The 23,689-nt window shown below is 41.4% G+C and overlaps 1 protein-coding gene across 9 annotated transcripts in view; it reads right to left on the reverse strand.

Annotated features, from left to right (window-relative positions):
* L3MBTL3 (L3MBTL histone methyl-lysine binding protein 3) overlaps window positions 1-23,689 on the reverse strand; it is a 98,347-nt gene that overhangs the window by 4,428 nt on the left and 70,230 nt on the right. For all 9 annotated transcript variants that reach the window (XM_037045770.1, XM_037045769.1, XM_037045768.1 and 6 more), the window contains 4 exons: window positions 16,329-16,478; window positions 8,752-8,831; window positions 1,761-1,930; window positions 1,476-1,538 (listed from right to left, as the gene is read on the reverse strand). In XM_037045770.1, coding sequence (XP_036901665.1) covers window positions 1,476-1,538; window positions 1,761-1,930; window positions 8,752-8,831; window positions 16,329-16,478 — 463 coding nt within the window. The remainder of the gene's footprint in view (window positions 1-1,475; window positions 1,539-1,760; window positions 1,931-8,751; window positions 8,832-16,328; window positions 16,479-23,689) is intronic.

The following is a 23,689-nucleotide window of genomic DNA, read 5'->3' on the forward strand; positions in this document are numbered from 1 at the left end:
TGGGAAAAAAACCCAGCTGGTTGAGGAATGCTAGACCAAGGATTTCATTTTGCATAGAGAAAGAAATCCATCATAGTACATATCCAAATAGAACTGGAAATGAAAGTCCTAACTTACAGGAAAGAGAAATATGTAACCTTACAGGTTAATGGAAATTAACCGAGAGTGGTCCACAAAGGCACTTAGGAGGAAGAAAAGAAACTCAAAATGTGAATAATTTCCAATTAAAGATCAACCAGAGAGAAGAAAAAACATTTAGAAGAACCGAAATCAGAGAAATGATGTTGAAAATCAGATCCCTGTGCATTTTACTAGGCATCCATCTAACGCGCACAGGAGCTCTGAGCAGGTAATGTGACACGGGAAACCGGGGGCTGCACTCTCCGCTCTCCTGACACGCCTGCAATGCTCCTAATTGGGGTGTGTGATTCTTAACAGTTGAGGGGAAACGTGGGAGCAAACAGGTTGTACACACTTACAAACCAGAGACGGCAGATGGTGGAGGAAAGCCTTCTCAGACTAAGATCTAAGCGCTAACTGACTGTTCGGCTTGGAGGAGCCAACGGGCAAGATGGCATGACTTCTGGTTTGGGAGAGCCTGAGCTCCTCCTTGTTTCAATGCTCCCTACAGGTGACATCGTTATTACTCACCCGTCACACTGAAGTTCTGGACAGGCAGATGAAAACAACTAAAAAGTAGTTTTCTAACAGCTGACTGTAATGAGTATCAGTTATTATAAACATTACTGGTATAAATATATATGATCTGAGAGACCATTTTAATAAGGATGATAACAGGACATATAAGCATCAAATAGATTAGTTAATCTTGATGCCATTAAAATTATGTTTGAAAACAAGATAATGGGAATCAATTTCCTTGTGCTAGAAATAAATGGTTATTTCCTTTTTTTGGTTCCTTTCTCTGCTACAACTACAGAAATGTATGTTATTAAGCTTTATGTTCATTTTTATTTATTTCTTTAAAAAATTTTTTAAAAAGATTTTATTTATTTATTTATTTTTGAGGGGAAGGAGAGAGGGAGAGAAACATCAATGTATGGTTGCCTTTTGTGCATCCCCTGCTGGTAGTTAGCCTGCAAGGAACCGGCTGGCAACCCAGGCATGTGCCCTGACTGGGAATCGAACCGCGATCGTCTGGTTCGCAGGCCCGCGCTCAATCCACTGAGCTACGCCAGCCAGGGCCATTTTTATTTATTTTTAAAAAAATAACGAGTCCAGCACTATTGCTCTGGGGTATCATAAAGTGGTACAAACATTTCCTTTGCATCTAATCTCACACAAAGACATTTTTATACAACTTACTAATGCTGCTTGTTAGACAACTATTGATTTGTCAGTTACAACACAAGCCCTCTCTTTCCTTCTCTGCCAAGGCAGAAATTTCACCCTTCACTGCATTTCAGTGCTTGGACCCCATTAAATTACATACTGCAATTCAGTGGAACACTTACTTCATCCTTAAATACCTTCCCATGTTCTTCACACCCAGGTAAGCTCTGGATGAATTCTGATACCTGTCAAAAATAAGACAAAAACTCCAGTTTAAAAATAAGTCAGAATCTCAATGCTCAAACAGGTTCAAAATGTTTAACTTGCATGCTTTAGTTGTTTCAGAATAACTTCTTATCTTTTAGAAGAAAAGACTATCCCGCCCCGGCCCCCATTAATGTGGTCCCCCCTCCAGCCAGCAGCACTCCTGCACCTGGTCCTTGGCAGACAAAGACAATAAAATATACCTCATCTGTGCTCCACTTGGAAACTTTACTGGCAGGGATTCCAGCCACAGTTGGCAGAAGTTTGCTTTGCTGCTCCCAGCGCAAGGGCAGACACGGAATTGGGGACTTAAAGGACAGAAAGACAGCTGACCGACGCTGTGCCTGCTGGACACTGGGCTCTTCCCGGGCACCTGGTTGATTGAAAGCAAATGGGAAATTACTCTCTGAAAAGCAGCAAAAAGCCCCCAAAGCCATGCATCTCCCCCATATAATGGGCACTGGTTCATTTCAACATTAATAGTCCTTGAATAACTATACTCTCCTGTGTCTTCACTGAATGTCACCTGAAGGTGACCAGAAGACACAATCTGTAAATGTGACTACATGCTTGCTACATCACTCACTGAAGACATTTGTCATTCTATCATTCGATGTTTCAGGTAAGAAATTTCTCTTAGAGCTTCATGGCCAGGAAAATAACTCTCAGCTTAGGAAACTGTATTTGTTTCCCTTGTTTTCCTTCCAGCTTTGGATGCCCAAGTTCGGCCACTGCGTGTGTCCTGTTCTCTTCTTTTATCTCAGCCCTGTTTTGGTCTCTCAATATTAATCACATTGACTTCTGAAGTAGCCAACTAAACTTTTCTGAAATGGGACATTTTGCAATAAAAACAACAGGAAGGCAAATGCTTTTGTCATTTTTCATTTGTGGAGATCAAAATTAAACTGCAGAATATTCTATTTATCTGCTAGATCTTCTGGACCCAAGCCTAGTTTACTACTGCTCTTCTGAAAGAGGCATTTTTTGGCAAATGATTTTATGTCCTTGGGACTCTTAAGAGTTTGTGAATAATGATCTCCTTAAGATCCTTTAGAACAAAAATCTTTTCTGGAAACGTACTTAAAGCCCATGAGAAGAAGAAAGGCACCTTCCCCACATATATTCTCCCCCATCACACCAGCTCAGCTACAATGCTAATTCAACAAAAAGGAAAAAGGACTCGTGGACAACAGTGTGGTGCCTGCTGGGGGAAGAGAGTACATGGGGACTAAATGTTAATGAAAAGAATGTTGAATTAATAATGAGACTTTATAATACATTACAATGAGAAACAGTATAGTGCACAGCCATAATATTCATTATATTTATAAACACATCAATCTACTCAGACTAATATTAAATCAAAGAATCACTATTTTTCTATAAAAAGTCTTTTAGTGAAACATATACATACATAAGAGGGAGACAGATAGACAGAGAACCTTCAGGTCATACAGAGGAGGCATAAGGATCAGGATGTTTTATTAGAAAGGAGGTCTGATAGAAAACCTTTTTATGCCAAATTAGGAGATCAAAGCCTATGCAGAAATCAGACCAGGGCCAGCTAAAACATAGTTCAGCCTTAGAATACAGCACCACTAAGTTCCCTGGCCCTACAAGCCAGGAGGTACTGCAGGGTGTGGGGACTGTACTGCTAGGATCTTGTTTGGCATTCAAATTTCAAGCACTCACTCCCCGTGCAGGATCTGCACTTGCGTGCCACCATGAGTATCAGCAGGATCGTCTGGACTGATCAGACTGCACCCTCTAGTGTGATAAAAAAAATGGTCTCCCATCCTGGCTGGTGTGACTCCATGGACTGAGCACTGGCCTGAGACCAAAGGGTTGCCAGTTCGATTTCCAGCCAGTGCATATGCCTGGCTTATGGTCTAGGTCCTCAGTTAGGGGTGCATGACAGGCAACCACACACTGATGTTTTTTTCCCTTTCTTTCTCCCCTTCCCTTTCTCTAAAAGTAAATAAAATCTTTTAAAAAACAGTCTCCCACTCTTATCATCATCAAGCTAAAGTAACTAGAAAACACTTAATGCCTGAAAAAGCTTTGGGCAAAGTGTTTGCTGTCACCTGAAACAAACTGTTCAGGTTTGCTGTTCTCCTGAGTTATTATCCTCCAATTCAGCAACTCTCAGTCTAAAAGATCATTTTAAGAAACTACTAAAGCATGAATGTTAACAATCATCTATAAGAAAGTTCTCTGCTAGGTACATAATTGTATCAAAAATGATGACTATATGTTCCAGCTTCTCTTGCAGCTACATATGACCATATGACTAATGGGATATAAACAGAAATGGTATCTGCAACATCTTGGCAGTGCCCTTAAAAGTGTGAGAGTACTTTGTGTGCCCATCACCACTCCCTCCTCCTGCCCTCCCCTTCTTACTTGGTAGAGTACTAATTGAATGGCTGGTCTACCAGCACCACTGTTGAGCAAGATATAGCCTTGGGAACAGACACTGCAAAACAGAGCAACAAGGTAGATGGAACCTGATTTCCTGATACTGTTGAGTACTATTAAATCCCGGAGTACCTACTTTTGAACTTCCTCTATGTGAGAGAAAAATAAACTCTGCTAAGTCACTTACATGTATTTTATGTCACATATACACAAATCTAATTCTAATCATTACTAAGGTTTAAGGCAATAGTGCTTGTAATAGTGAGAGATAGAAAACAACTAGTTCTGATAATCAATAGATTGATTCACTTAATGACATTATACCCACCCACAGAGGCAAAATTTAATATTATTTCATAATTAGTACGAATATTTATGTAAAAGTGCATACAATATTATATAGCTAAAAAACTGCAGGTCAGAGTAGTTTGTATATTATTTCATACATAAATTGTCCAAAAATTAGATACTAAAATTCAGATAGCTTATTTGAGAAAATAAATTACAGGTAACTTTAATTTTCTTCTTAATTCTCCATATTTACAAATTATTCTAAAATAAATATGTATTTTTAAATAAAATCTATTAAAATATAAAACCAGGAGCTGATATTAAACTCCTTATTGCTACTAAAAAATAACAACAAAATAGAAGCGTCAATTTGATGACTTGGAAAGCAATTAATGCATTTTTGGAATTAAAACATCATGAATTTCTGGGCTTCTTTAATATCAGAAGCAAGAAAATATTAAGTGGGAGCAGTGTTAAGAGAGAGAACTTTGTGGATCTTTGTATGGCTTCACTGCTACTCTGTCTCTCTGGACAATTATCAAACGAGAATGTTTTCCTCGCTGACACTTTCAGAATGGACAGTCTGCCTCTAATGTCTGTGATTACTATTGACTACATGGAAATTGTTCATTTGCAATCATTTATTCAGCACTCACAAAGCACCAGAAACTGTGGAAGACTGTGTCGATGCAGCCTATCTCTACAGACTTTCTTGATATAAAGTAGATAATAATGTGGTTTTTCCCAAGCAGAAATTTGCAAACACAAACTTTCTCACCACGCTGTCTCTCAATTCTGGTAGAGAGAACAGATATTAAAATTCTTGTTTAGCTTAGGGTTAGGAAAAAGGCAAGTGGAAGAGCAACTCTTACAATTAAACATTTCTGATACAGGTGATCCTGAAAGAAAAAGCCACCAATGTTTCATGTAGAATCAAGACAGTAAGTCTTCAGTGTAAGGAACACCATCCAAAGCGAACAGGAAGTCTCTCTGTAGAAAGACGTCCTCACCACCACAGAGGAAGAGAACCTGCTCCTTCCCACAGCACCGTTCCCAACGGGGGCCCAGTAGAAGCACTGCGTGGTGGGCTGCCCGCACAGCGGAAGTGCCAGAGGAAAGGGGAAGTACCCACCATGTCCCCTGCTCTGTTCAGACTCAGATCTCACTTTGCTTCCTATTTCCAAGTCAGCTTCCAAAATCTGCTTCAGAACTAAGAGCAGTGTTGGTTTTCATTTTTCCATGTAGTGTTGGCTGCCAAACCAATTGTTCCATATTTTGAATGTCATGCTTGGCTCTAACCCAAGAATAATAGGTATTACCAGTCAGAAAAAGAGAACAAATGGAGCAGAAGTAATAATCAACATTTTAACTGAGGGAAGTTTTCTGGATCTAAAAAAAAAAAAAAAATCAAGAGCTCATGACATCTCAGACAAAATTATGAAAAAAGACTGAATTTGGGAGCCAGGTTCACTGCTTTCAATTGAAAAGATCAGACTGAATTAGGTTACCTTGTTTTCCAGTTTTGTTTTATTTTCCTTAAAGGAAAACTGGAGACCAAACCACGGAGGCGGGTTGAGGGAGGATGGGGGGGAGTAGTGGATACTGTGGCTGCCACTCAAATTGCCCTTCAGAACTAAAACATTCGTTCCCAAAGCACAGGCTCAAAGGCCTGTTTCTCTTGCTTTAATTCAGGGTATCACCCTGAGCTCCTCGTGGGACTGACTGAGGCCTCTGTTGTAACTAGATCACAGCTCACCTTTCCATTCTGCTCAGTCCTGCCTCTCTCACCCTCTCATAGGCACCATTCCCAGGGGGCCTCAGGAAACCTGCACACAACACTCTTGGGGTGTGTTTCCCGAGAGCCCAATCTAAGACCATGGGTCATGGCTCTACTGGGAACTGAGAGGTGGGGGGCAGAAAAAACCTGAACACCTCCACCTATAAACTAGGATCCAAGCTATCCCCAATGTCACCAAGACACCCTGTAAGAGTTCTCAGACTCCATAAGAGCTTGTTTTGAACTGAAGGTCCATGGGGTCCAGAGACAAACATGTAATAAACTATGGTAACGTCAGAAAGTAAAATCCAAATCTTTCCCATACAAAATAAAACTAAACAAACTTTTCAAAAAAAAATGAAGGTGATTTAAAACTAAGAAAGAAGTTAAATGAAAGCTAACAAGGGTAACATAATTCCACTACAGATAAAATTAATTTATAAAAGTTTTATACAAAATATTTCAAAAGCTGAAAAGGAAAGTTATCAAATTTATTTTAGGCATCTAAAACTGGATGAGATATTAATAGCTAAATCTCATTTAGAAAATTCTTAAAGCAACTTATTTTATGTAGTTCCCTTTCATTAGCAGAAAAAATAGGGCAGTAAGTAAAGTATGCAAGTTGACCTTTCTGGGTGAGATAATTAAAAATTATATATAAATCCTGGCAATGTTTCCAAAATAAGAAAGAATAGAAGAAATAATAATAAAACAAACAAAAAGAATAATAAGACGAAAACTGGCTATGTTTGAATCAATAAAAATAGAACAAAAATATACAAAATTTGAAAAGCCAAAACTACCATGAAAAAAGAACACCTTTCAAATCACGTTAGTAGACCTGAAATTCTCCATTAAGTAGATTGTTTTCAGGGAAAAAAAATCAAAATCAGCTCAGCAAAGACATGTTGACTAGATCACCAAGTCAGAAAGAGAAGCCACAAGGGTTATCTAATTAATACTTCTTCAGAAAGTTCAGAGTCTATGTGAGTACAGAGAATAAACTAAGGGTTTCTTCCCAGAAGGAAGCACGGCAGGACAAAGGGCAAAAAGGAGATTGAAAGGTACACATTTGCAGTCGTAAAATAATAAAATCACGGGGATACAATGGACAGCGTGGGGAGTAGAGTCACTAAGATCATAACAGACTTATTATGTAATGCATATACAGGTATTAAGTTACTGTGATGTAAAGCTGAAACTAGTATGTCGTATGTGAAGAACAGTTTTTAAAAAAGGTTATTCAACCATAATAAAGCCAATGAAAAACAAAATGAGAGAAGTTTAGAGCCTAGAAGATTTTGCTATGAATCTATCTAAACTTTCCATAATCAGTCAATTCCATTTAAAAGACACTTATTCCACACTGCTACTAATACTACATGCAGCTTCAGCCACTGGTGCATCTGAACTGAAGATAATCCAATGATTATCATGACAATCCAGGTACTATTACTACATCAACTTTACAAAACAGAGGAGGAAACTTTGCCCAAAGCCAGCCCCACACTCAATTGGTAGAGCTGAGATGAGAATGAAAGCTGTGCTCTAAACCACCACTCACAAAGACAGGATGCAGCCTTTATTTAAGAACACAATGTATCTTGATGATAAAAATCCTTCATAAATTAGAGGTGTTTTTCTTCCTTCCTAAATACCAGGAACATTTAAAATAATCAAGTTGCGTAACACAGCCTACGAGCAAGACATTGTTCTAAGCAAGTTACAAATGTCGCTGCACTTAATCCCGGTAAGAAGCCTCTGAGAAGCGACCGTCACCACCCTTCTGGACAGACCAGGAAGCAGAAGCACTGAGAAGTGCTCCGTGAAATGCCCAAGGTCACAGCCAGCAGGCGGCTGAGCAGGAACAAGAACCCCGGCCACCCGGCAGGTTTGTGTACAGTGCTACATTAAATACCACGAAACATACTGAAGACAGCAGTGGCTAGAACTTTTAAATAATCTCAAATCACTACTTTATGAAAATCAGATATGAAAATCAAAGCATTTCCTTATGGTATTGTTTATTACAGGCAGACAATCATTAGGTGCTGTTCACAAATCTTACGTGATAATCTGAACCAAAAAACGCACACGAACAGCAAAGGCCCTAGGGACAATCATTAAATCGTAATCAGGCCAACACTTTCTTATAAAAAATAAATAATAATTATAGAGCTGTGGATAAATTATAAATACAATCTATACTATGATTAACAGTAATTATGACTTCGCTGCTTGGCTAAACCACTGTAGCACCTTGTTAGCAAAGATGTTAAAAACCATTACTTTCTCCAATACAACTAAAAACATTCACGTGATTTTCTGTTCATCTGTGGTATTACATGAAAACCATATTAATTCTATTTGGATCTCAACACACATCCTTTGATGCGTTGAAGAACTGTAAAGCAAGTGGCATCAATAATACCAAAGAAAATGTATGACAAAGACCAAATAGAGGATCTTACCCAAACTTTACATATGACATGGAACACATGTGTGAAAGAGACCGTAAGTACAGGTAAATCTGTATCACGATGAAATACATACTACGTTTACCCTTATGAAACTTTACTATCCGTGATAATGGAACAGACAACCCAATGAAGTTTATCTTTAACATGAAGGTGATGGCCAAACCCAGTTAAGTGCTGACCGCTGAGTATGACTAGTAATATCCACCAGTAACATGAGAGCGTGCCTACCTCTGGCTTCATGCGGTGTCTTCACTTCACTTTCTGTTCTCTCTTCAAGGTCTTCTTTGACATCATCCGCATGCTGGTCTCTGAAAAACAACAGGCATTTTAATATTTTGTAATAGAAACATCTTTAAAAAAACTGGTTTAGCACTGCATCTCATCAACTGTTTTTTTAAAATTTAAAAACAAATAGTGCCCCTAAAATGTCAGAACTTTTAGTTCTACCAAGAAGCAATGAATGCTAATAACATCTAAATGTCCATTTCCTCCTCATCCATTTTCATTCACTGTTCAGAAAAGATATTTTAAAGCTAAGAATGGTATTAAGATTATCTTGCCAAATGTAGCTATTGCATAATTCAACTTCAAACAGAGACATGTATTCATGAGGAATTTTACTTGTACTGCTTGGTAAGATGATTTCAAGGAAGAAAATGCTTTGAAAGCCCACACCATTTAATCGATTCACTGCACAATGCAGCGCCAGGACCTGGGGTCGAGGCTGAGGTTGGCTCGGAGAATCAAACTCAATTCCGGGAAGCTCTGCCTGGCCTAATCAGGTCCAATTCACAGGCTGAAATGATTCCGCCTCTTTGTGACCAAGAAGGATTTACTGCTAATTTAAACATGACAAGGATGCTCTAAAATGGAAAGGACGTATTGCAATCTTCCTTCATAGTTTTACCCTTAAGTCAGGGACAAAACTGGCTTTAAAAAGAACCAGGCAATCTACTTATATTTTCTTTAATTTATTAAAAATTAAATTTATTGGGATAACATTGATTTACAGGACCATATAGGTTTCAAGTACACATTTCTATGATACATGATCTGTACATTCATTGTGTGCCCACCACTCAAAGTCAAGTCAGATGATGTGACTTTGGGTGGTCGGTACTAATATTTTCTTTAAAGCTAACTTTCAGAGAATTTAACATTTTCAACCTAATAATCTACTGCACTTTCAGAGTTCAAAATAAATTTCCCTTTGTAATTTCCTGGGGCTGTCTAGGTTATGATACTGGCCCACACACCTCAGTGCTTTATAATTCGCTGTATTCACATTCTGTTGTTTCATAGGTGTTGATGATACCTTTACAAACATACCATGAGTTTCCTGAAGACCCAGACACACTTCTGGTAATTTTTTTTAAAGGGCAAATACATTTGAAACCAAATATCCCAACAAAATATAAAGGAATTTTACAGTCTTAATTATAAAGACATTAGTTTATTCTCCATTTGGAATAATAATCTAACACAATGATGCTTACAGAATGAGCATGCAATAAATGTTCACTTCTTAGCAAGACCATTTCTGGGGACATGTGAAATTTCACTGGAATCTGAGCTCCCTGGCTTAGTCATTCTGAAAACAACTTATAACAACTGCAGAAGAATACTTGCTTACTTAATAATGGGGAAGGAATTACTGTTTTATGCAATAAAAATATTTCTCCCAAGAGAAACCAATGAAAGACTATGAAGGCTCTCATTCCATAGTAAAAATGGAGGTACACTGAAAACAAATATAAGAAAAAAATCAGTGATAACTGGAAGAAGAACATCAGTTGAGATGGTAACAGAAAACTACGCCTTCTTGGTAAAACCAGTGCTGAAATAGATTTGGTGATTTCACGCTAAAATCAGCTTACTATGCTAAAATTAGCTTATGTGATTTTCTGAACTTGTTTTATATTAAATTGGAAATACTCTTCTTTGAATCCAAATGATATTCTTTAGACAAAAGGCTAAAATAGTCTTAGAATTTTTTGTATATTTCAGTTTTATGATCAATTGTCCACAGATAACTAAGTTACATTTCTGCAGTTTCATGAAAGTGTATCAATTCCTCTACAGTAACATTTATTAAAAGAAAGGCAAGAGACTTAAGGATGAGGAAAGCTCTTTTATATTCCTATGCCCAAATACAATGTCATTGACTTATTTTATAAAATATAAGAGAAAGGCCATTTTCTGGGAAGACACAGACAAGGAAAATAAGATCTTTGCTCCAAAACATTTCTTCATGCCCGGATCTGCCATAATCCATCCCCAAAGAAAAGCAAAATGAAAGCTACCTGCTCTTATATTTATATTGCTGCATTACTGAAGCATGCTGTTTTTACTTTCCCCATTTTAACTCACGGCATTTCATTAAATTAAGCCCATATAAACGCAGGAATATGTAAACATGGATATTTATTTTTATCAAATACAGTTCAAATAAAGGGCTCAGTATGAAATGTGTGCCGAATGTTTTATTTCCAGTTAATATATGGGTTCTGCTAATTCCTTAATATTAAAAGTGACTAAGCTCCTTGGAGTTCCACATGGTGTGTGCTTAGCTGAAGAGTGGGAGGGGCAGGCCGCATTTGAGCAGGGTGTTAGAACAGGATCATGAAAGGGACGGATGAACATAACCACTCGAGTAAGCAGGATCCTAATCAACATATCCAGAAGTGTGGAAGCAGTTAACAATAAGAAAAGTTAACATTTTGAAAACACATTGCACTCCAAACTTACTGAGCTCTTCCCATGTACAATATTTAATGACAATTTACAGGGCAAATATAGTACCAGGTCTTACTAATGCCAAAATTTATCTGCTTTTCATCCTTGTGTTTTTCCAGAATATAGTACATATCCTTGTTACGTGAAGTTTAAGGGAATGTGCCTTTTGTGCTATAATCTTATTTTCAAATTGTCTTTTGATAAGGTCAGGAATGAAGAATATGACCCATTAGTCTTATTTGCTTTATATTTTATTTAAAGTAAAAAAAAATCCTCAATTGGACAACCAGTATTTCTCTCTCCTGTAAGTTAGGACTTTCATTTCCAGTTCTATTTGGATCTGTACCATGATGGATTTCTTTCTCTATGCAAAATGAAACCCTTGGTCTAGCATTCCAACTTCCTCAGCAAAAGTTATTCTAGCAGCACAATCTTCCAAACACAGACAAAAGATGTTTATATCAGAATGTCAAATCTCCAGGATAATATAATAAACATTCTGGAACACAGCACAAGATAGGCTTCTTGACAGATTTTTTATTTTCAAAATGACAATGAAAAATATTTTAATATTATGATTTTGCTCTACATAAAAACTACATCTTTTCCTGATCAACATTTTTCATTACCAACAATTCCACTTTGGAAGAGAACACAAGCTGAGGAGGCACAGGGAGAGTGAATTATAACATGGAAAAAGCAGCCCAGCAGTCGTTATACATAAGGGCTTTAAAAAAAAGATTTTATTTATTTTCTAGAAAGAAAGGAAGGGAGGGAGAAGGAGAGGGAGAGAAACATCAGTGTGTGGTTGCCTCTCATGCACCCCACACTGGGGACCTGGCCCAAAACCTAGGTTACGCGTCCTGATTGAGAATCGAACCAGCAACCCTTCGGTTGGCAGGCAGGCATGCCATCCACTGAGCCACACCGGCCAAGGCTATACATACGGTCTTTAGACGTAAACAGACTGTTCATATTTCAGCTCTGCTACTTAACAGTTCCGTGTGACCTTCAGCAAGTTACTTAACTTCCCTAACTGATAACTGCATCGTCTACAAAACAAGGATAATAAATCCTTCACCTCATAGGAATTTTGAGGACTCAATAACGTAATGTATATCTAAGTGCTTAGCACACAGCCAAACACATAAACAGGGACGTGATAAATGGCAGACATTACTATTTTAAAATTATTTATATTTTAGGGTAAAATTACCTACTTATAACTGTTTTAAGAGCCAGACTTCAGCCAGACTGTCTGGGTTATAAGGCAGGCCTGCCACTTACTAGCTGTACAGTCTGTGAAACAGAGAGGTTCTGTGTTCAGGATGGGGACGTATTAGTAATGCCTGCCTACCACAGGCGTTATGGGGGTTAAATGACACAGCTGAAAGCACCTTGAAAGAGTACCTGGAACACAGGACTTTCTCTTGGGATTTTAGAACCTTGAAGAACCAACTTATTTCAACATTTCTTTTGCTTGAATTGCAATGTTAATCATAACTAAAATCTTAAGAATATTCTTGAGGCTTTTAATTAAGACAGTGGAATCCACTCAAATGGAAAAATCTATTCTTTATGTGTCAGCATTCTCTTTTCCTCTGTAATTATGTGTCAGGCTTTAGATGTCTGACTGCCTTACTCTAATTATGCTATGTGGAAAACATTAGCCAAACAAACATTAGCAGAGTAAATACATAGTAGCAGGAGGGCATCTGAATGCAAGCAACTGTGTTTCTTTAGGTTTCTTTATTTTCCATCAAAAAGCAATCCCTAGGCAATTATGTTTCAATCAGATCCAATTTGTTAAAAAAATACTGAAACAATATGAAACAATCAATGGCTTTGCTTCATTGTATAGCTTTATGCCACCATCTCCAAATTCAACATGAGTTTGGTCTGTCTCATAACGGCTTTAAATGACCCCAACTCTTTGCACAATAGCTTATTCTACTCCATCTCACCCGGGCTTTGTTAGAACTGAAAGGTACCTGTGCTCTCCAGTAACAAGTGGGGACACAGTGGAGTAGTGGCAGCTATAAAACATGCAGAATTTTCTGTTCAGAACATTAAAAGGATGTCTCTTTGTATGTCCTCAGCATTTCTTCCCCTGAATTCTGGGCTGTGGTCACGCTCAGGTAGAAGCCCAGAGAATGAGAATCTCAGGGATGCGTGTTAGAGGAATTATAAAAAAGTACTTGAACTGTCCCTTACGTTCATCAGACAAATGGAGAAGGGACTGTGCTTGAACAGCTTCAAGACGAGGAGGTCACCATCTTCGGAAGGATTCAGAAAAAATGGCAGAACAGGTGCGATCAAAACTTTTAGGTCTATGGTTAACAGTCACATAAAGACTTTTTGAAGTTAAATTCCTTTGGAGATGATGCATTAGCAACAGTTTTAATAGTGTTTTCATAAAACATGGGCCAGGAGAAGTAAATATGGTTTATTATTTACTTAATGACTACAAAGAAGACATTTTGATTAATGAGCCTATCAAATTATGATTTAGCATAAGAAACATATGTTAGCAAAAAAAAGTGAGAAGATACAGTGGATTATAAAGATAACAAGGAAAAACACTCCTGGAAACCTAGTCCAGTGATTAATTTTATCAGTTCCCATAAAACGAAAATCCCTAACCAATAAAGTGAGATTTGGCAAATACAGACCCCATCCGACTATCCATCCGACAAGTTGCCATAGGATAAGGGATCCGAATACCCAGCATATTTGCAAAAGGGCTCAAGAAGGGGCGTCTTAATGTGAGGCCAAGCTTCCCACCAAGATGCCCCGACTCCGCGGATTCCCCGACCCCGGCAGTCCTCCAGGAGGCAGCCCCATCCGTGTCCTCCGTGCACCGTGGGAATGTCGTCATTCCTCTGGTGCCATTCTCTGCAGGGGTCAGGAGTTAACACAACCACAGTTTGGGAAGCACTGGTCTAACTGACAGAAGAGTGCAGGATTCTGTTTGGGGGAATTACTACATCATTTAATAATGACCCCTCAGATGTCTACTCTGGAGATCTTACAAAGCTGAGAAAGCAGGCAGTTTGACTGGAACAAAAAAGAAGGTGATAGAGCTGCTGCCTCTTAGGTTACATAACTGATGTGTCTTCTTTCAAGGCTGGTGGATGACTCAAGGTGGCCTAGCGTCCTTACTGTGCCAGGTAGTGCACTCAGTGCTGGGAGGGTCTTAGGGAAGAACCAGAGAAGATGTGACCTCTGCTGCTATGGAGCTTGTCATCAACAGAGCCCACAGGTTTTGAAGAAATACTTTCACAAAACTGTCCACAGCGTCAGGTGTGGGACATGAAAGTACGGAATGAGGTGCCTGAGCTACCTACGCCTGGAAGACCAGATGAAGCTTCCCTGAGGGAATGAGTTAACCTGAAGCCTGCAAGGTGAGAGACAAGCTAGGTTCTGGGCAGAGAGAAAGGCATGTCCAAGGGCCAGGGTGGCTACAGCATTAAGTCTAAAGCCGAGCCTGGCAGAGATGAAGCTGGAGAGTGAGGCAACAGCCAGAGAACCCAGGACGTTGTAGGCCACGTTCAGATTAGGGTCTCAACTCCAGGAATCACTGAATGCAGTCACTGAAAGTTTTAAGCAAGGATACTCCCAAACCAATTTTTAAAAGGCAGACTCTAGCCTCTAGCCTGGAAGATTCCGGTGGGCTAGGCTTCCAAATCTGAATCTTTGAGATAGCAAGGACTGTGACGGGAAGCCAAGTTTGGGAACTGCTGCTATGGAACGTCGGCTGTCCCTGAGTTTGTCCTGAGCAGGTGGCCTGGGAACTGGCCCTTGCAGTAATGCTTACGGTACGAGAGGATACGCGTCGTCCTTGCATCGTTCACTTATTCATTATGTCAGCTACCAGATCAAAAGCAACGCTAGCACATGTCTCACACCGGAGGCTTTCGGGCACTTGAGATTGGTGAATGGGGCGGCGTGGCCAGTGCGGTCAGCGTCGGTCCATGCGCCCTGGCCATGCACGCCCACTTCAGCACTCAGCTGCCAACTCCCTGCTGTCTCGCCTGTTCTGATTTTCTGCAGGATGAACCTGGGATCTGGCTGCTTTGCCTGCTGTGCTGCAAGGCGGGTGTGCTGGGTGTTAATGTGGCCTTCCTGCCTCAGCAGCCTCCCTCTGTGACTGGAGGGAACTGGTACCTAAGTAGCTCAGCTCCCTCACCGCTGCACGGGAAAACTGAAGTGTCTGTTTTACTCAGACTCCTGGAGCTTTCCCAGCAGGACTGTGCTGCTGTCCACGGCAGTGACCAGCGCGGCAATGCAGCTTTTACTGCTGTTATCCCTCCTTCCCGGTCTTGTCCTCACTCCACCGCTGTGGGTCCATTCCTCAGCTCCCAAGGGAACCGCCTGCAAGCAAATCCCTGCCTCGGGGCTGGCTTCTGGTGGTGCAAGTTCTCTCTCGCCGTGTCAAAGTACACTAAAAAACCCCCCACGAAGTCTGACAACCAAATTTTAGTAAATTATTTAGAATGATGCGAAGAAAATGTATTACATCCTGGGTGGGAAAATACAGCCATGTGAGCACTGCGTATAGGAAAAGACAGAAGGTAATTTGATATGAGAATCATCTTGTGTGAGTGCTCAATTCAGAGTTTAACCTAAGAACAGAGAAATGGGCCAGCCTTTCTTTTGCTCCTCGGGGATAAAAGAAATACTGTAAAACAATGTAACCACAGTAATAAAAACTAACATTTGTTGAGGGCTTATTACTTATTAGTCACTATTCTCAGAGCTTTGCATAGCTCACTAGCTCATTGTTAAGTCCAGGTGAAAGGAATCAGTAACCAACAAATGTTGTCTTTACTTTGAAAATGAAAAAAAGAAAAGAATTATAGCAAATAAGTTTAAAATTAAAAAAGAGTAAATAAAATCTGTGTTATTTTGAAAAACGGTTTTTTATGTATGCATAATGAAGTATTTATATTGGAGTATCATGATGCCTGTGATAATCTCTTTAAAATACTTCAGTGTAAAAAAATGAAGAGAAAATCTCTTTCTACTAGAATGCCTCTAAACAACATTAATGTTATCACGTAAATTACCTGACTTCAGGAGATGAAGAGACTTCATTTGTATCTGTTCTTTTACTTCTCGGAAACGATGGACTGGCCGGAGGCATCTCCCCACTTAGGCGGTCGGGGAAAATGCGGTCTTTATTTAAATTGACTTCTGAATAGGGACAGTTGGCAGCACTAAGTATTAAAAGAAAAAGAAAAGAACATTCCCCTTAGAAAACACTTCTTCCAATTACAATGACAGGCTACAGAACATAAAATGCCAAGATTTAACTGAGTACGTTAAATGTATTTATACATGTATACACATATGATTAAATAGTATGAAATATTGTCTTTAAAGCATAATTTGTTTTGTTTGTCTGTTTGGGGGGATGGGGGAGGATGAAGAAGATAAAGGGGGTCCAACAAACAGTGATGGAAGGAGACCTGACCTCGGGTGAGGCGCACACGATGTGAGGTACGAACGATGTGGAGAGTTACACACACACACACACACACCACACAATGGTGTCAATGTCACCCTACTACAGTTAATGAAAAAACACAATTTAATTATATTTGATAGAAAACATGTCATTGTACTAGATTTTTAAAAGCAATCTGATGCAATCCTTGGAACTGAGTAACAGTCACCACAGGACTCCCTCTGTGTCCGTTCTGGGGACAATCAGCCCAGAGACAGAAAGAGGAGATGTCACAGGAGGGCTGGTGACCAAGGCGGGACAGGGAAGATTCAGGCACAGATGGGTGGCCGAGATCTGCTCTCTACAGTGATCCTCCAGGCCCCGAACGTCGCACGCTGCTCAATTCCCTTTATGATGCCACCGCCCTCAAAAGGAAGGCGTTTCCCCAGCTTGCTGTGTCTGGGTCTGGAAGCACAACTGATGCCCTAGAAAGTAATATCCGCCCCCAGCTGCCCCTGCCCCTGCCCCTACTATGGAAAAGGAATAGAGGTCAGTGTGGATAACATCCCGTTCTGGCTCACTTCCATCCGTGACCACAAGTCGGTCTCTCAGCTCCCATTTGGGGATCATTCCTATCATCCAGCAAAGAACATCCACGCGGCGCACTGTTAATTAAACGTTAAGTCAGTGCACCGCTATGCCTGGGCCTCAGCTTTCCAGGCTCCAGAACAACTGGAAATACTTGTACATCAAAAACAACCACCCCCTCCAACTAACGGCCTCTCTGGCCCCTCTGCTCGTAGGAAGCCTCCTGAAGTCTGGAATCGGTATGTACCTTAGTAAATTACATTACTGGTGTTTTCCATATTCTTTTCTTCACTTTAGGAGATAGTGGGAATGTTGATAATCACCCAGGAAGAATTTTTAAGCAGTGCATTTGATACATTCACCTGAGAGGAGAAGGGTCTAAAAATGCTCTTAAGTGTTTCCGATAACAGCCTACAGAATTTATCACGTACATCCTGTACGCAAAAATGCAATCAATCTTTTAACTACATGCTCCTCCACGCTGGTATCTATGCAAAAGTAGAAAATAACATGTGATTGTGTGTTGATGTAAGTGTCTACAACGTTAGCCCAATAATAACAAAACAATAACTGGTAGTATTTATGAAGCACTTACTATGTATCAAGCACCGTGCTAGGTGCTTTCACGAAGTGTTTTACTTAATCTGTTCAGTAGCCCACAAAAGGCTTTTCCTGTGACGAACTAAGGCTTAAAATGGTCAGGTAATTTCACTCTTTAATTATTTCACTCATTTGTTCAACAAGTACTTAAAAAGTATCTGTTATGTGATAACTGCCTCTTTAAGCACTGGAAAATAAGAGAAGACCTCTGCTCTCAGGGAGCCAACGTTCTAGGGCAACACAGGTAACACAGGATTCCACAAATAAGTAAGTTAAGACAACTCTGGGAGGTGACAAATGCCAGGGAGAACTGGGGTTGTGATGGGGTGGGGAGGAAAGGCCTGCCTCCCCGGTCTCCAAAGCAGCAGCATCTGAGCAGTGTCCTCGGCCAGGAAGGCGGCCCCTGTCAGCCCAGGGAAGAGCAGCCCAGGAAATGGGGAGGCAGGGAAAGCAAGAGCCACTGGGCTAGAGGAAAGGGGGCAGGGGGAGGGGATGCACTGGGCACGGACCCGGGCGGCAAAGGTGTTTGCAGGGCCTGATGTGTTGATTTGAAGTTCCTGGAGGGCCTTCAAATAAGGGATTAAATATGGTTTGAGTTACAATTTAAAACAATCACCTAGGATACTCTGGGAGAGATTTCAAGGGGATAGAATTGAAGCAAGAAACTTTACTTAATAGTAAAGATAGGACGACGATGACTTGGATTTGGGTGGCTTAAATGGGGCGAAGAGGACCGTCAAGGTGCCTTTTCCCATCCCTTCCAGGGGACATGGAGATAAACAAGTTCTGGGGAACAATATAAAGAAAGGAATTAAGAATGGCCTTCAGCCCTGGCTGGTATAGCTAAGCAGATTGAGTACGGGCCTGCGAACCACACGATCGCGGTTCGATTCCCAGTCAGGGCACATGATTGGGTTGCAGGCCAGTTCCCAGCAGGGGACTCATGAGAGGCAACCATACACTGATATTACTCTCCTTCTCTCCTTCCCTTCCCCTCTTAAGATAAATAAATAAAATCTTTAAAAAAAAAGAATGGCCTTCAGAGTTTGGCTTGAAAAACTCAGAGGTAGTAAGAATACCAGTTTTCCCCTGAGATGAGAATGAATAGAGAGATGGTCACTTGGGGACACGGGAAATTGTGGAATGCTCATCACATACCCAGAGATGCTGCCTGCCCACAGTAACACGGCGATGAAGCAGCTTGGCTAAATGAGCACACTCTTATTCAGGTTTCTTTTTGTTTGTTCTTTTTTATTGTTTATCCTATTACAGGTGTCCCTGTTTTTTCTCCTTCTGCCCATCTCCACCCGGCCCCACTGGCACCCCTCCCTCAGTAAATCTCCATATCATTGTCTGTGTCCATGGGTTACGCACAAATGTTCTCTGGCTAACCCCTTCACCATCTTTCCTCCGGTCCTCCCCGCACTCCCAACAGAAGCAAAGCTGCACGAAACAGACTGATCACTCTTATTTCATTCAGTAATGATGTGGAGCAAAATGTACCATGAGGACTCTCTGAACAATCACCCTTCCAAAGCTTCATGAGATCTTTCACGGATATTTGTATCCATCAGTATTCACAGATATCAGTGACCAAAGCCAATTCTGACTGAGTTCAGCAGAAATGAACTTGCTGTAAAAGCATCAGACAGCTCCAGAGGAAAGCTGGACAGTCAGGCTTGGACGGGCAGCAGGGCCCAACCCACACCTTCCCCCACAAATGGCCCACATGGGGGCTGTTGCTGGGGGCACGGTACTCGCCTCGATGCTCGTACTCTCAGCCACTTGCGCACCCCACGCCCTCAATTCCAAAGAGGCTGCCAACAGGTCCGACCTGTCTTCACATCACTCCTCAGGACAGAGGCCCACATGGCAGCAAGTGCTTGGCTGCGCCTGGGTCCTCCGTCCCCCCTGTAACTAACACAGGCCTGAAGAGGGGGCAGGCCCACCTGCAGTGGCTCCCCTGGGGGAGGGGGAGCCCCACCTTACTGGTCTGGATTTCAGGTGAAATACCAATGTCCTAGGGTTGCCTCCTAATAAACTGTTTGAAACCAAATTCATCATCGGCAACAAACTTCCCTCCCACCCCCGACAAACAGGGTAAAAATACCATTAGTCCCCCCAGCCCGCTGTTCTTGATTCTGTTTCCAACAAAGAAAATGTATTAAAACCAAGCTTCAGATCAAGTCATCCTAAAGACGTTATTCGATTCTTTTCTCCTCATATTGTGCATTTCTATTGCAGGTTTGTCTGGTTGCGTTTTTTTTTGACAGCAAGGCAAATATCCAAATAAATTTTTTTGTTGTTTCATTTGATAGGAGACTGCTATCCCTAGAATATTGCAACCACTGTATGTTTTACTCACCATTAAACACCTGGCTTTACGATTACTGAGTAACTCTAATTTACTTTGGAATTTTACTGAATATGAAGAAAATGAGAGTTCCGTTCCAAACCCCACCCCCACGCCCCCTCTGGGGACTCTCACAGGACTCTGAGGAGGCCCAGGTCCCGAGCTGTGCATTAGGGCAGCTCCTCTCCTATCTGTTCAGTAAGTCACGGAACACTGTGTCCTTGTACATCACAATATGTAAACGTGGGCAGCTCACTGGGAGACAGGACTGCGACTTGGTGCCTCAGTGTCCTCCTTAGAGGCATTTTAAACTCAGCCTGAAGTAGGGGAAATAGTCACAGCCCTCCAAGCTGGGATTTACTGAGGGGCCAGGACGGACTACCAAGGGAGCCACTCTCTGTCCTGCTGAACCCTGAGACGAGCCGAGTGGGTTTTCATCACACTCCCCTTCCTACACCTGCGATGAAAGGGTAGCGAGGGGAGGCGGTAAAAAAAGGGACGCCACCAGGGCAAATGTAGGGTGCTCGAGGGATGGGGTGTGTACGCAGCGGGGTGGGCAAGGCCCTAGTCGGAACTCAGGAGCCTGCCGCTTTCTTCTTCCCAGTAACGAGCGAGCCCAAGTCCTGAGACTGTTCTCTCGTCTGGGAAGTGACAATGGCAATAATCACCATGGACTGAATGCATGACCGAGGCTAAGTGCCCCACTTGCACTGCCTCCTTTAATTCTCACGGCCACGGGAGGCTGTGCCTATTCAATGCTCACTTCGCAGATGCAGCAGCAGAGGATTCACTTAACAAGGGAGCTCGGTCCTCAGTTCTTGGCAGAGCTGGACCGCGGCCCCTGGGTGTTGCCTCACCATCACTCTCTCAGTTAACAGTCCCTGGCAATACAGAAGAATTTGCTTGTCCGTAGTCCATGACAATGAAATCTACCTTGGCGCTGTCTCCCAGCAGGATGCTGCTGTCCTACAGCCAGTGCTTTCCCTCTCTGGGTCAATTTCCTCATTTTTAAGTTCACAGCGCTCCTATAGTTTTAAAAGTTACTAACTACAAACTCGTCAGTGCTGGTCAAACTTCTGTGGAGAGAGTGGGTTCCCATTAGGCTTCTGTCATTTCTAGTTTCTCATGTACTAAGCTTCTAGTGACAAAATATAAGCCATGTGTGTCTCACCACACATGTACACGTGTGTATTTGGTCATGGATACTCACAAGTACAGATACACACTGCTCTTTACTGTTACACAGTTCCTCAGGTTGCATATACTCACAACAATTTCCAAGCTCTTTACTGTAAGTGCCTTATTAGCATGCACCCTGTTCTATGAGCTAATGATCCCCTATGGGCTGTACAAATGCCTGCCCTCTGGGCTGACCAGACACTGTTTTTCCCAGATAAGACTGTTCCAGCTTATTAGGAAAGGTGAAAGGACCGCTCCCCAAAGCCACCTTTAAAATCTTTTAAATTGTAAAATCATTTATTTAAACCATTAGGCAACACTTAAGTTTCCTAAGTGCTCACGTAATCCTCCTCACACTCTGTCCCAACAAAAACCTGTAAAACAAGGAAGGAGTCTCCATCATGCCACCGAGCTGTGCGCGAGAGCCGCACAGTTAGGAGCAGGGACTTGAGCGCCCTGCGAGCCTGGGCTGAGCCCTGGTTCTGCCACTGTCCGATCTGGGCACGTTCCTAACCAGGCTAAGCCTGGCTCCTCATCTGTGAAACAGGGATTAGAACGGTGGTGCCCACTTCACAGAGTGTTGTGAGGATTAGATGAGGTAACACATGTCCACTCTAAAACACTGCCTGAAACACAGGAAGCCATCAATAAATCTCACCTATCATTGTTACTTAAAAACGGGAAGGAGATTAACAGCCCCTTCGTGCAAAAGAGCATCAGCATATACAAAGGGCAGCCTTAAAACTCCATGCCACACTGCATTTAGGAAGGCTCCCTGCTCTCCTCAGGAAGAGGGGTGCTTCTCTCGGAGTGCTGCTCCCTCACACCTTCAGAAACAGGGGTCCCGTCCGCTGTGCTGTCTGTCACCCACTTCAGCTCAAGGCAGGCGCTCATCAGTGTTTGACCAATGGATACTGAACTAATACAACAATGTTTATCATTTGCAGGTGTGTGAACAGACTTACTAATTTTAAAACTCTTCACAGACTGTATGAACATTTTTCAGAGACTGTAGTAAATGCTATTTTTTCTTTTCTTATTTAATTTCTCCAAGATCAAATCATATGTGGGAAACATTTACTTCTGAAGGCACTAGATACGTAGAATATGTACTTTTAGATAACTTTAGTACTCCTTTGAACTCCTCCAATGCTTTGACCTCTCAGTAGACCAAATTAATGAATCAGCAACGAAAAACACCACGATGCAACCAATATTAATGCTCCGTCCTGAGACAGAATTAAGCAATCTGGCTACTTACTGAAGGTGCCTAGAGATGAGAATACCATATCCATATCCAACTCACTTGTTAATCATTCAGATTTCAACATTTAATAACCCCACATTCTCAAATTCAATTGAGATACACGCTCTATGTCTTACTCTTCTCGGATCAAATGCAACTATTATAATTTTCAGAGAAGCTAACAAGAAACGCTAGTCAAAACATAGGCCTTTAATTGAGCGCGGGCCTGCAAACCAGAGGATCGCGGTTCGATTCCCAGTCAGGGCACATGCCTGGGTTGCAGGCCAGTTCCCAGGAGGGGATGCACAAGAGGCAACCATACAGTGATATTTCTCTCCCTCTCTCCTTCCCCTCCCCTCTAAAGATAAATAAATAAAATCTTAAAAAAAAAAACCCAACATAGGTCTTTACTTACATGTTCATAAAACTGATTATTCTTGCTAAAAGAGAAACTTTTCTTGTTATCTAAGCAAAGAATGCATGTTTGATTTATGCAGTTTCTCAGTAAACTAATCCAAAGAGAATCTTCTCATTACATTTTCTTAAACACAGCATTCTCAGCAAGGACAAAAATAAGTGCCCATGAAATGAACCTTTCCAAGAATACCCATGAGGCAGCAGCTACTCCACAAGTCTACTAATGAAATGGAAAAGAGTCTGTGCCTGTTAAGGGTTAGTATCTTGCCCAGTAAAGAGCTCTGAGTTTGTACATAGGAGAGCAGAGTTGGGGAGACCAAGAAAAGCTGGTTGAAGGGGCTGAGAAGAAGGAAGAGAAGGGCAGGAGCCGACACTGCCCCTAGTTCTCTGCACTGCGCGCTCCTCCCTGAGGCTCCAGTCAGACTTCTGCACCGAGCTCCGAGTTATGCCCTGAACACAGCTTCTTCATCCATGCATGTCGTTCAAGCTATAAGGTCCACTTCTTCCTCTCTCGTTCCAAAAAAAATGATTCATTCTCTACTATGGTTCCAATTACACTGAAAGACTGCCTTATCACATTTGTCCGTAAAATCTTCCA

This window comes from Sturnira hondurensis, unplaced genomic scaffold (assembly GCF_014824575.4).
Source record: "Sturnira hondurensis isolate 20B ecotype Veracruz unplaced genomic scaffold, ASM1482457v3 Scaffold0004474, whole genome shotgun sequence".
Lineage (NCBI taxonomy): Eukaryota > Metazoa > Chordata > Mammalia > Chiroptera > Phyllostomidae > Sturnira > Sturnira hondurensis.